The sequence below is a fragment of the Centroberyx affinis genome, unplaced genomic scaffold (genome assembly GCF_046629955.1).
Source record: "Centroberyx affinis isolate AG114_WGS23_722 - 3 ecotype Tasmania unplaced genomic scaffold, CSIRO-AGI_Caff_v1 ptg000205l_1, whole genome shotgun sequence".
Classification (NCBI taxonomy): Eukaryota; Metazoa; Chordata; class Actinopteri; order Beryciformes; family Berycidae; genus Centroberyx; species Centroberyx affinis.
Genome location: NW_027278897.1, coordinates 178,441 through 191,795, shown reverse-complemented (window position 1 = coordinate 191,795; position 13,355 = coordinate 178,441). Strand labels below are relative to the sequence as shown.

Sequence of the window (13,355 nt, the reverse complement as noted above, 5' to 3'; positions counted from 1 at the left end):
TGTTGCTTAGCTACCACCAACACATGCTGCACATGTTACAAGCTGTCAAGTCTGAAACAAACATACGCATTCACCACTCCATTACGGAGAAGACAGGTTAAGCGCTTACAATTCCATCAGTCTGCAAGCCACAGTTGTTAGTCTATCACCACGGGCCTCTGGGCAAAAAACCAGGAGCCTTTCCATTTTGGCAGAGCGCAACTCCCACATTAATGATGACTGTCAAATGCCAACGTGGCTCAGTACAACCTACTGCTCTCTACCAGATGAGGTGAAGGTGGGTTTCGTACAGAACAGCCTCTACCCAGGGGCTGAGCAACAGGTGTGTGTGTGTTTGCATGTGTGCTAGGCCTAGGGTGTGCATATTTGTGTAAGAGATAGATCGGCACAGGGAGAGAATGTGTGCGGTAACCTCCATTCCTCAGTCGCATTTGACTTTCTTGAGCTTGTTGTTTTAGCTTGCGCTAAGCTATGCTGAGGCACTGACTCTCTCTCTCTCTCTCCCCCAGAGAGAGAGAGAGAGAGAGAGAGAGAGAAAAGACTGACAGTCGGTTGGCTAATACAACCGCCATGGCTGACAGGTTCTCAAACAACAGTGGGCTCTAATGGGGGAAAGAAGAGGTGGAGGGAGAAGCGGCAAACTGAAGGAAAGTGATATGCTTATAACATCGCCATGCTGAAATGCTCCCCGAGAACACAAACACACAGCAACACACACAATTACAGGACACACAAGTGCATGCATGTAAACACACACACAAATTACAAACCAGAGTTCAATTTTATTTTAATTCATTTGTTACCAATACATGCAAGTAACTCCATAAATGCTCAAATGTTTTCTATTTAAAAAAGGTCTACAATGAAATGTAAAAGCCAGGTTAACAAAATTTCTTCACATAAAAGTCATAGCCAATAAACGCTTGAAATCTATGGATTTTACATATATCCATAACATGTAAAAGTAATTTTCAATTAATAAAGACTGGAAATTTGAATAGAGTACATAAAAATATCAGTCATGCATAATGACTACATGAAAAAATCTTCACAATAGCCCTTAACAATAACACTGTATGGGAATTATTAGGGACCGTCGTATCCGTTTGGTTTGTTTCCATATGATGTCAGGCTAAGGACAATGGGTATGATCACTGAGTCTATATTTGTGTTCATGTATGCATGAAAGAGTGTGTACATATCTGTGCCTTTGTGTACATACATAAAAATATATATGTATGTTCCTCCTTTACCGAGTGCCAATGTGCATACAGACATGTGTGCGTCACGCCATTGCTGCGGTGTGTGTGCAGTGTGTTGTCTGCATGCTGCTTGTTGTCTGTTGCTGACCTCAAAAGCAGCTTCTTGATGAGCAGGTTTACATTAAGATGTGTGTGATGTTTGATGGAGACGGATGCTCCAGCAGAGGTGTGGTCAGGATGATTTATGTAGTGAGTGTCACCTTAATTCAATATGTACTGTGCAGCTGCGTACTGATTATCTCTTCTCAACTGCCCTGTTGTCACTGTCATGTAAACATGCCTGTTAGTGTTTTACTTCATTTTAATTTTTTCTTGCCATGCAGTCTGAACTAAGTACAAAAACTTATGGTCCAAAGAAGCTATTAAAAACCTGTTGTATAATTAAAAAAAATATATTTTGTCAACCTGCAAATAATGTTGCTTTTCTTCATCCCTGATAAACTGACTTAGATGGAGATGTAGGTTTTTCCTCAGATAGCTGCAATACAAGATATTTTATTAAAATGCTGGTTTGGTATGGTCACACGGTCACATTTTGAGGGGGTATGATGCATAATAGTAGTGTGCATACTAAGTAAAAAAACAACAACTTTGGTCTGTAATTATTGGGATCAGTCGAGGGTGTTGAGATTGAGGTAAGATCCATAAGGCACTCTGGTGGGTTTCCTTTCTCAACCTTTACCAGTTCCTCTGCAGCCATCCGGACACGTATTCATAGACCAGCAGCATCACTGCCCCACCTGTAACCCAACAGAAGAGGAGAGATACAGTGAATGTATCTTTATTCCCATAATCAGGGTTGGCTACCCCACCTAAAGGAGCTGTCCCCCCACCTAAAATAATATCCTTTGTATTGGTTCCAATGGAATTGTGACTAAGATGACTAAGCACTAAGATGCTTTGGGAAATCCTGACTAACTATTACTGCTAATTATTATCAAACTAATTATCAGAGATTTGATGGGCATACAAAAATAATGATTTCAATTATCTTACCAACGTGAACACCAATTATCCAAACAATCTCAAAGTCAGTTATTAACTGAACTTAGTGCTGAACCACCTCTGTTGTAACAACTAGTCAGTGTGATAATGTGAAATTTTTAATATTGTTATGAGAAACAAATGAATGTTTTTTATTTTACCTGGTCCAAGCCTCATTATCTTGGGCACCAACCCCTTGTAGAGTGCCAAGTACCTGGAGAAAGTGAACGGAAACATGATGTTACTGTTGCACATACACTACACTAAATACTGTGGAATGGTTAACTCCCAAAATAAATTATGTCAAGATTTCAATTTTGGCGTAGACTGTGTTTATAATTAATGTGTGTGTCTGTGATAGTGTGCCTGCATGTGCGTGTGTGTGTGTGTGTGTGTGTGTGTGTGTGTGTGTGTGTGTGTGTGTGTACGCCTAGGCTGGCATAGCTGCAGAGAGTGGAGGTGAGTATCTGCCTGCCTGCCTGCCTGCCTGCCTGCCTGCCTGTCTGTCTGTCTGTCTGTCTGTCTGTCTGTCTGGCAGCCTGCCTGTCTCTCACCCCAGTCAGGTACAGAGAGCGGTCTAACGGCCAGAGTTGGCGTGTACCTGCCCCTTAATGCGTTCAAGGTGATCAGTGGCTGGCCGCCTCCGCCTCGTGCTCCCCGTCCCGCTCCCTGCCCCCGCCACTGATGGCGTTAATAAGGCTCGACCCACTTCCTCCCTGGCCCTCTGTCTGATTAGATTGACCCGTGGAGCGCCGCGCGGCTCGTTAGGGCCTGCTTAACGACGTCTCCCATAGGGACCACTAATTAGCTGGGACTGTGTTGTGTTAGAGCAGGGGACTGGATGTGGCGGAGGGGGCACCCTTTCTGCACCCCTGCAAAGACAACGTTTCAGTGCCGTTCCTGCAGCAGCAGCCCCCACGGCTCCTGTGTCCACTAACTACAAACATCTCGCTGGCCCTTGTCTAGCGTGGCTGCATGGGGGAAAGTGGAAAGCCTAAGGCAATTGCTAACATAACACTAGATCTTTCCTTGAAGCTTCAATTTAGACCTGTCATCCTTAGAGCCTTGGAAATATGTTAACATTTACTGTACAACTGACAGACTGCAGAAATGTATGATCACACACAAGAGAATATAGCCCAGTACTGATTTCTGAACGTAACGTCACTCTATTGTTTCCATTCATCAGAAAACAGCTTACATAAAGTTCTGCATACACTTCCTCTATAGTTAGTGGGAAATTCACACCACACACTAGCCAAATCCTGGTAATTTGTGGCTGTTACTGGTACATTTGTCTTCTCTCTGCCACCATGGCAGATAACCAATAATCAACTGCTAGTGAAACAGACAACCCCCCCTCCCCCCCCCCACGCATAAGAATCCCCCCTCCCCCGGTCCATACCCCTCCTCCCGGTACACCAGGGCCATGGTCTGGAAGCAGGTGCGGTACTTGATCTCTCCTGGTACCGGCTGGGGGCCTTGGATGCGGCTCTTGGCCACGTCGAAGGGAATGTTCACACAGGAGGAGATGGTGCCGGATACCAGGCCGATGGTAAACTTCCTCAGGAACTCGAGTCCAGGATCCTGGAGAGGAGAGACGGGGACAAAAGTGAACAGAGATACCTTTACTACGGCTGTTTCTGTGGCGTCTATGTATGTGTGGCATATCTGTATTCTACGCGTTATTTCTGGAGAGGAACTCAGATGATAAACTTGGTTATATTATATATAGTATCAAAACATAAAAATACTACAGTAATTAAAACTTATAGGGATACCAGCAATAGAGAGAAAGACGTGGGTTTGATAAAAAAGTGTGAGACAGTATGTGTATACGCATGAGAGCGAAAGTGAGGGAGAGCACGAGGGGGCTTGTGCATATGATTGCAAAGCTGGCATGAAAGCCCTGATCATTTTATGGTAGCGGGGGGCAGATTAGTGCTTCCTGACTGAGCTGCGGCTTTCTGATTGGCTGAACAGAAGCACATGTTCTTTGGGGAGCCAAGAGAGAGGATTTATAAACAGGGTTCATGCAGGCAGACTGGGGAGGCATATGGGGACAATTTGGGTAATTGGGCTGTGACTCGGCACAGGGGTATTACTGTACCAAAGAAGCCCAGACTCAGAGAGCTCTGACAGCTAATTGGCCAGGATATTTTTACAAATGACAGCAGCCTCTCTGGTCCAGGCCTTTCTCAAGCGGCTGGACACCCTGAGAGCTGAGGTAAATCAACAGCTAATCCCACATCTTCTGTTTTTTTCAAGTGGGATGTGGGGAAGGGGGTAACATACCCACGGCCTAAGTACACCCATCAACCCACTTCCTAACAGCCTTGAGCAAACATCTCCTCACACATTCACTTCTGAATGATGGCAGTATGCTATCTGCCCCCTCTGTGCTATTCAAATGGTGATATGAGAGAAGCCGGAGCTTGGCTGGTTGAATTTGACTACGGACACGTTTGAGTTGCAAGCTCATTGCTCATGTTGCTGACAAAAGGGCTTTGGAGCGATGCCATCATCAGCCCTGCCTGGAGCTGTCAGTGGCCACAATATTTATCCTCTCCTGCCTCGACAATGGTCAAAGTCAGCCTCTCACAAACAAGCTCCATCAAACCACATACCTGAGGATCATTCTCAAAGGCAATGACCACAATCTAAGACCAGAGCTATTTGAGTCATCCAGCCAGATCATTATAATCCACGTAGGATGGCCACTTGGTTCTCTGTGCATCATACCTCACTGGAAAAATGTGGAATATAGCAGCGATTGGGCTCCCACTGTAACCTCCTCTTGAAAGTAGTACCATTGTCTGCTTCCAATTAGTCCATTGGAGTTAATCTAATGCTCCAGTTTGTACATGTGGAACTGGCGTATGGTAACGTTTCCATTAAACAAAATTAACTTTTGTTTGGGCCATCAGGCTCTGCCGGATGTGTAATCCGAAACTTTGAGGATGTTATGGAGAGCAAACAGACGAGGCATTAGTGGGACTGATCTTACAAGCTCCTCTGATTTTTCTTTCCTCCTTGCCATGGTATTCAGGCTAACCAATCATACTGTCAAACACTTGCTATTCCCCACTGGCTAGGTGGCTGGGACACGTGCATATCATATAGCCTGAGGTTAGCAAAAAGTTCTAGTCAAAGGATACAAACACCAAAGCCTAGCAAAGCTAAAGTGACTTGTCTGGCAGAATGGGCAAAAACCCAAACAGGACCGGAGGTATAGGTGTGACCACAGATTTTGATTGGCATGTTACCGGGCTGGTAGGAATCGCATCCTTGACATTGAAGTAGAAGCCAAAGTAGATCATGTTGAAAACGCCATGGCGTCCCAGCGTTGACGTTAATCCTTTATTCAGACCTCTCCGTCCAAAGCCGTCTGATTTAATGATGCGTCTTGCTTGGGCAAATGAGGAGGGTTGCTGTAGTGGGGGGGGGGTTGAATTCAAAGAAAACACATGTCAAAACCACTGGGCCTGTAAACAAATGAGTAGATTATTGAAATTATCCAAATGGGTAAAGGCTTTTGTTGTTATTGACCTCTTTGAAGGAATCTCTGTTGGCCTGGAGACTGACTTTCACCACTTCAAATGGATTGACGACCACAGCCTCGGTCAAGCCTGCGCCCAGTCCTGCTACAGACAGCGCCTGGAGGGGGGAGGGGGGAGTCACAATATAGGAGTGAAAGTGTGAAAACATTTGATAGGAGAAACAGCAGAATATTCAAACTGATGTGAGCAATGAGGAACAAGGATATAATTGGTGAATCAGAGTAGTTGTCATACAGTTTACTAATGTATCCAAGCCAGGGCTTGATGCTGAATTGTGGTTTTGTTTTCAGAAACGTGTCCTCCGAGTTTCTCTGTCTCCTCTACAATGGCCATTAGTTTCTGTTACGACTGTCTTTGTTACCTTTTGACAAATGTCAGAAGACAGACGAGCGAGAGGAAGGTGAACAAAAGGTGGCGATAGGAATGTGAGGGAAGTAGAAAGCTGATCGAGATGCAGATGTATAATTAAAGCATTAACGAGGCAGAAAATACAAGGAAGAGATCAAAAACAACTTCAGGCCACAAATGTTTGGCTAGCAAACAAGGAGGAAAAAATCTGTAATTTTCTAATAATCAAAGCACTCAAATTATTATAAAACTGTGTCATAAGTAGTTATATATAATGCAAAAAGTAGACTATGTATTATATAGAAATATATGTCTGGCATGCATCTGAGAGTCAGTGTATGTTGCAACAATATCTATATATCTGCATGGGGGAGGATGATGGGTGACTGTGTGTACGTGTGTGTGTGTGTATGCGCGCGCACGTGTGTGCATGCGTGCTCAGAGAGAGGCGTAATGGGAACATGTCAAGAACGTGTCTATAGCTCATTACTCTTCCTGCCTCTTTATCCTGCTGTCAGAGCCCCGGGACCCATCCTCTCAGACATGCCTCGCACTGTTTACACAGCCAGCCAGCCACGTTTTAATTCCTTATTTGTATTATTACTGTGTGCGTCCTCATTAATCAGAGTGAAGGTATTCAGCTGTGCCATGCTGAAAAGGAGAGGGGGGCAGCCCCACACCATTCAGACCCAATCTGTAATTCACCAGCACTAATGATCCTACGTGATTACAGTACTTGATACCCAGGGGCCTCTTGGGAAAATGGGATTGGAGGCACTTGAGGAGGAGGAAGAGGAGGAAGAGGAGGAAGAGGAGAAGGAGGAGGACAGAGAGGAGGGGGAAGAGAGCATGATGGATGGGACAGGTAAACATTTCTCCTCCGATAGCTGTGCAAACAAGCCGAGGATATGCGCCGTGCCGGGGCAGCCTCCACACTGTGAGTAAAAGCTGAGTTACAGGTAGGCCATCCATCACGCCTGACACTTGGCTGCCACCTGAATAGGTAGTGTGTGGCGACCACACCCCATAAACAAGAATCTGTCTTCCCTACAACTCTGACTAAGTATGAGAGAAACCAGATTAGTCAAGAAGGATGCAATCACTTGTATCTTCACGGCATGCAGTGTAACCAGAGTGCGAAATTAACACCTACCAGGCGCCACATGCCAGTAAAATTGGCCTTTGGTGGCTAAACCACACAAACCGGTAACTTTTTAAGACAACAACATTTGAATGCCTCGGTTATATAAAGACTTTGGTCTTTCTTTGTTCTCAAACTTTTCCCTTGCTGAACACCATACTCTCTCTAACCATGAACCAATCAAATCAAAGCAAAATAATAGCTCTATATCAAACAGGTTCCTGATTGGCTGCCTGCTACACAGGCTTTACAAAACGGTAGCATCTAAACTTCTGCAAACTTTTCCTCCTGTTGTTCTGTTGCCTGGAGCCTAGAGTTAGTAGAAACTTTGTGTTATTCCATAGCAGGTGTGAAGCCACTAAAAAGAAAAAATGAAGGCAAGAAAACATCCATTGCATAAGTGACTGAGCAAGTTTTAAATTAAAACTCTAAATTAACTCACACATTACATGACTCTGTACGGTAAATAGGACTGAAAACAGGTAGGGTGACATGAAAATATATATTAACTAATTTGGCCGGTAAAAATTATTCTTGGCAGTTTTTTTCGTTTACCAACTCTTGGCAGGTGAGCTATTTTAATAGCTTTTAATAGCTAAGTTAATTTTGGACACTGGGTGTAAACATTTTCCTGGTTCCTGCAGATCATCCTGTGTGTATTTGTGTGTGTGTGTATTTGTAAGTATCAGGTGTGAGTGTATTCAGGTGTTTCCGTGTTTAAGACTCACCACACCAGGAGACAAAGGGGTGAGATTCAGCAGCTTCTTGTATTGCTCAAAGGTGAAAAACTGCAGAAGAAAGATTGGGATAAATGAGCTGTCAAAAGCCACAGTGCATTCACAAACTGACGTCTCTACACACAAACACATTCATGCACAAGCACACACACGCACACACACACACACGCACACACACACACACACAAAGAGACAAACACACTATTGAAAACAACTATGTTTAAGAGACTCAGGGCTGAGGCTCGTGTCTAGCACATGAACATTAAGCAGTACTTTGAATTTTACGCCAAATTCTCAGTGGAAAGCAGCGAGTCTAACGCGTGCTCTCGAAAGGAGACACATCCACTGATTTGTTTATCTGAGCTAAGGGCAAAATGCCTGCAGAGGCGTTTTAATCTGAGCTTTAATTTGCTTTAATTCTTCGCTCCAGACATTTCTCACCATCAGCCAGCTTTGTTCGCTGTGTGAGCGATTACCCCATCTTCTCAGTGTGAGTGCTTATGTTTAAAGTTCACACATCCTTGTCTCCAGCATCTCATTACAGAGCAGCTCCATGCCAGCCCCCCCTCCATCCCCCCCTTTCCTTCCCCATCACCCCATTATACACTAGCGGGGAGTGAGATACGCACTGAAGCTTCCCTACAAACAGATACGGCTTGTGTCAAAAGATGGGGTGCAGGGGAAGGTTTGCTGTAAATGCTTGTAGGTCAATATTTGGTAGGTTGACAGAGCAAATAGGAGTAGCAGGAAAGGTAAACATGGTGGAGAGCCTCAGAGTTTGAGCAACATGTGTGTTCCATGTTAGAGTAAGTTGGGTTGTTTTCATATGGTGTTGCAGGACTCCAGCCGCGACGGTGAAACCAGAGTCTGAGGGTTGCGTCATGGTGCAAACAGCTCAACCGCTTGTAGGGACTAGCATGCAATATCCTTTACTTTACCTTGACTGCTCTCTTTGGTGTCTCTGCCAGAATTGGAGGAAGGATTCCCTTATAGAAGCCAAAGATGCTGCAGGGAGGGAAAATATACTGTTACATATGGCAATCCGATTTTTCTGTTTCTGCTTTCCACATATTGTGACTTAAATGAGTTATACGGCTCTATCAGTTGTTTTGATCAAAAAGACGTTAGTCACACAATTTGCATTTTAAGCCTTTATCTGATGCCCTAAGTCACAGCAACTGAGTGAGCAGGTAGTGGCAGGGATCGAACCTGTGACAGTTAGATGAGAATCTCCCCAACTGCTAGGTTGACGTAATACAGAATATGGAATGTGAAAAGGAATGCAGACCTTATAATGCCAAGCCCACAAAATGGCAATAGAAAGTTTCACTGCTGCCATTTGGACTAGTACTAGAATTTATTTTTAAACCACAAACCCTGCTATTACCCCACTACCCTGCTACCCTACTAATAATAATTATAATATTAATAACAATAATAGACAAAGCTTGATCATTTTAAACAATTTAGTAATTCTCCTCTGCTCAATAATTACATTTCCAGCCATGACCTAGAGTGTACCTGGAAACAGGAAAATATTTCATAATACCGTGAGTATTAATAATGTACTTTATATAAAAATGTATACTTGCTTTTGAAAAGGGCTGTATTTTGGAACCATCCAATAATCCTTTTATACCTTTTAAATACCTTTGTTAAAATAGATTAGTCCTATTGGATGTTTTTGAACTGTTCAAAAAAGTCTTATTGGAATCTTTTGAATTGTACATAACTCTTACTGAGTCAACTATCATCTTACCAATTTTACATGAAACCAATTATACAAACAATCGACAAAACAAAACTGAACACCTCTGTTGTACTACCCAATGCATAATCAAATATTAATAAAGCTTTTAGTATCAGGATGAGGATGTTTCTATTCAGGGAAGTGAATCAGGGAAATATAATAGCTGTGAGATTCAGGGGAACGTGATGATTGAGGGATGTATGATTTCACCTTTTCACAAAAATATCTGTTGATAGTGATTTAAAGTACAGTGAGGGTCTCCTCCAAACACGTGAGGAGTGATTATGGTCAAGTCTTTAAAGACATAACTCTGATGTAATTTTTTCCTACTTGGGAGAAGCCAGTAGTATGTTCATCATTTTGCAAAGAGAGCACAAAATGTGTTGTATATACATTCCAGAAGTGCATGCATGTGCATTTTCCCCACCTTTCAATTTAGTGAAAACACACACACACACACACTGCGGTCAAATCTAGCATTTGTTGAAACTGAAATTAGGGTTCTTCTTCAGAAATAAGTCCTGTGTATTTCTTCTGAATCTAGAAAAAGATTGGTTGCAGCAATATTTCTGCCCTTGCTTGACTATGGTCATCTGATTTATATGAATGCTACAGTTCAGTGTTTGGTAGATAGTGTTTGTTTGTTAGATACTACCATGGTGCTCTGAGGTTTGTAACTGGATGTGAAGCCCACACTCATCATTGTACCTGGCATACCAGAGTTTCTTGGCCTTCTTTGTCCATGTAGACTTATCCATTGGTACACTTTCATATATAAATCCATTCCTGGCTTGCTTCCTTCTTACCTGTGTTCTTATAATTTTCCTAATCTTGGAAGCTATAGGTTACGATCACTTAGCTTGGTAAAAAGGCTTTCATGTATTCTGCACCCAGTACATGGAACTCATCACTGAATGACCTAAACCTGTCGAATCTGGTCTCTATGGGAGAATTCAAAATGCTAATGAAGGGCATGGAGATGGACCCTATTGGAAACTGTCCCTGTTGTCTATTCATGAATCTTGTATTATTTAACTGATGTGATTATTTATATTATGTATTTACATTGTCGTTATGTTGCTTTATGTGTGTTTTTGATGCTGTTCTCTTGGCCAGGTCTTTCTTGGAAACAGGTTTCCTAATCTCAAAGAGATTTACCTGGTAAACAAGGTTGAATGAACTTGCATGGTTTACACACAGCTCAGATAATGTCAGGTTAGTTGTCAATCACAGAAAATTACATATAATTGACTTTCAAATACTTTCCTGTTACTGTCTAAACATTCTGGCACTCTTTGCACACTCCACTTTGGCAAAATACACCCATCTGGTACATTGGTAGACAACACTAAGCCACGATAAGTATTTGCATATAGTATTAGGCAGTGGTCTGGAACATGCATCACCTAAAGTGTCAGAAATATCGTCATTAGTTATTGTGTGGATAACAAACCGTCACTTGCAACAGAAAACCACTACAGCTCTTGTTTTCCTCTTCTCTCATTCCTAAATGTTATTTTAAGGGGACTGCCTCAAACTGAAACAGGTAGAACAGGTCTAAATCTTTAAACAAGTACAACAGTAAACACATCTTCCTCCTGCATTTACAGTAGGAACTAATGCATTATTAACCAATTCAACCACCTGGAATGGGTCAGGGCTGCATGACAGTTATATGTATACACACAGTGTGCACTTGTGAACTTCCGTGATCTTGTACATATTTTTGTGCTGTCTTGTCCTCGTAGTTTACTTTTTTTATATTTTTATATGTCTCTTTTCTTGCTGATATGGACCTATATGTGTCTGAAATAAAGTCGAATTGAATTGAATTGTACTATACACAAATATATTATTTATGATATTTCTGATGAATATTGCAATTGCGAATTGAAATATATGAGGACACATCATTTCATATTTAGCCCTTAAAAATGAGGTAGAGGTGAAAAAAATGAGAAGATAATGCTTAGGATTTGTTCAGTTTGGATAAAATGAGAGACTTTGAAAGAGAGGAGAGCCACAGAATGGTAAAGGAGAGAGACCAAAAGAGGGAAAAAAGACAAGCCATGTCTAACTGTGTGTTCACGCTGCAAGCAACATGATCAACAAGTCATTTGAAGTCCGATGTGTGGACAGTCAGCAAGCTTGTAGAAGAGAAAACTTGGCCACAGCTTAACTTTTTGCAGTCACCAGCCATCAACACTCACACTTCCCCGCTTCCTTGTTTCTCTAGCGATGTACCGATTCAAAGCTTCCCAGTCTTTAAAACTTTTATTTGAAAGACTAAAGGAATAAACGTCTCAAAAATTATGCTTGGGGAATGGCTGCATCCATTGTTGGGGTCAATGGTAAGCTCTGAAGTGATTTTATTGATTTTTTTATATTTATTTTCAATTAAGGCTACCTAATTAGGTTCAAAACTGTAGCTGCATGAGACCCCTTCATCTCGCACAACCTAAAATCGGTCAGGATAGACCCATCAACCAAGTTGCTTGCAGTGTGAACATGGGGTAAGAGCTGAGAGAGAGAGAGAGAGAGAGAGAGAGAGTATGCATATTGATATTGAACACAGGTCTGTGGACAGGGAAGACATTGTGGCGTGACCGACTCCAGCCTGTGAACTGTGGCACCACCTCTATTGTGGCAACACGCTCCACAAGTCAACAGAGATGTTCTCGGCTGATTGCGTCCAAGTGTAAATATTTTTGTTGCTGGAACTACATATCAGCTGAACACCCGGAGAAGGGACAGGCCATTAAAGTCGCACTGAATCCACAGCAGTGCCCAGGCCGCCTTCCAAAAACCGCAGTGACCCACAGCTAATTATCAAAACACTTGTCATCAAGTGACAGAATCAACCTATTTCATCAACACCTGAAGTTACATGAGCGGTACTGGCTTTGAGTAATGGAGCCACAATAATGCTGGGGCAGGAGATTATGGCTGAGGGAAATCCCTCCTGGAAGCCAAAATTAATCCCTTGTATCATCTGTGTACACAAGTTATTTCAGTCAGACGGAAGCCCCTGCCCTCGGATCTCTTTGTCCATGCAAATGGTGGCCACAGATTTCCCGGGTGTGGTCAGACTGGGGAGCCACCAGGTGACAAAGGAGAAGAGAAATTTGTTACAGACCAAATATGGCTACCAGTGACTGGCCATCATTTGAATCCTGATTTGATTTCCAATGTAAAGCACACACCAAGTCCCTTTTTGGCTTTCCTAAACAAATGGCCTCCTGACACAGCGAGCGACTGTGGGGGCCAGCTGGCTTTGTGTGTGTGTGTGTGTGTGTGTGTGTGTGTGCATGTGTGTGTGTATGTATGATTTGTCTTTCATTTTCATAAACCTTTCCTTTTTTAACAACCCCCATCCATCTGGAGAGCAGCTTAACACTGAAATAACCGGGCAGAAATAACCAATTAGTCAAATTGGATAATCACCATCAGCCACAAATTATGATTTCTTAACATTAGAAATTAATTGTGTAAATATGTCAGTTACGGATCATTTGAATTTAGCAAAAAAGTCTCTTGATCTCTTCATCGTGTTCATGGCAGATTGTGCTGTGG

General features: G+C 42.7%; 1 protein-coding gene across 2 annotated transcripts in view; it reads right to left on the bottom strand.

Moving 5' to 3' along the window:
• Window positions 1-522: 522 nt before the first annotated feature.
• slc25a21 (solute carrier family 25 member 21) overlaps window positions 523-13,355 on the bottom strand; it is an 82,946-nt gene continuing 70,113 nt past the window's right edge. For both annotated transcript variants that reach the window (XM_071539700.1, XM_071539691.1), the window contains 7 exons: window positions 8,971-9,037; window positions 8,024-8,083; window positions 5,796-5,903; window positions 5,513-5,677; window positions 3,652-3,833; window positions 2,408-2,460; window positions 523-2,002 (listed from right to left, as the gene is read on the bottom strand). In XM_071539700.1, coding sequence (XP_071395801.1) covers window positions 1,941-2,002; window positions 2,408-2,460; window positions 3,652-3,833; window positions 5,513-5,677; window positions 5,796-5,903; window positions 8,024-8,083; window positions 8,971-9,037 — 697 coding nt within the window. In that variant the 3' untranslated portion in view covers window positions 523-1,940. The remainder of the gene's footprint in view (window positions 2,003-2,407; window positions 2,461-3,651; window positions 3,834-5,512; window positions 5,678-5,795; window positions 5,904-8,023; window positions 8,084-8,970; window positions 9,038-13,355) is intronic.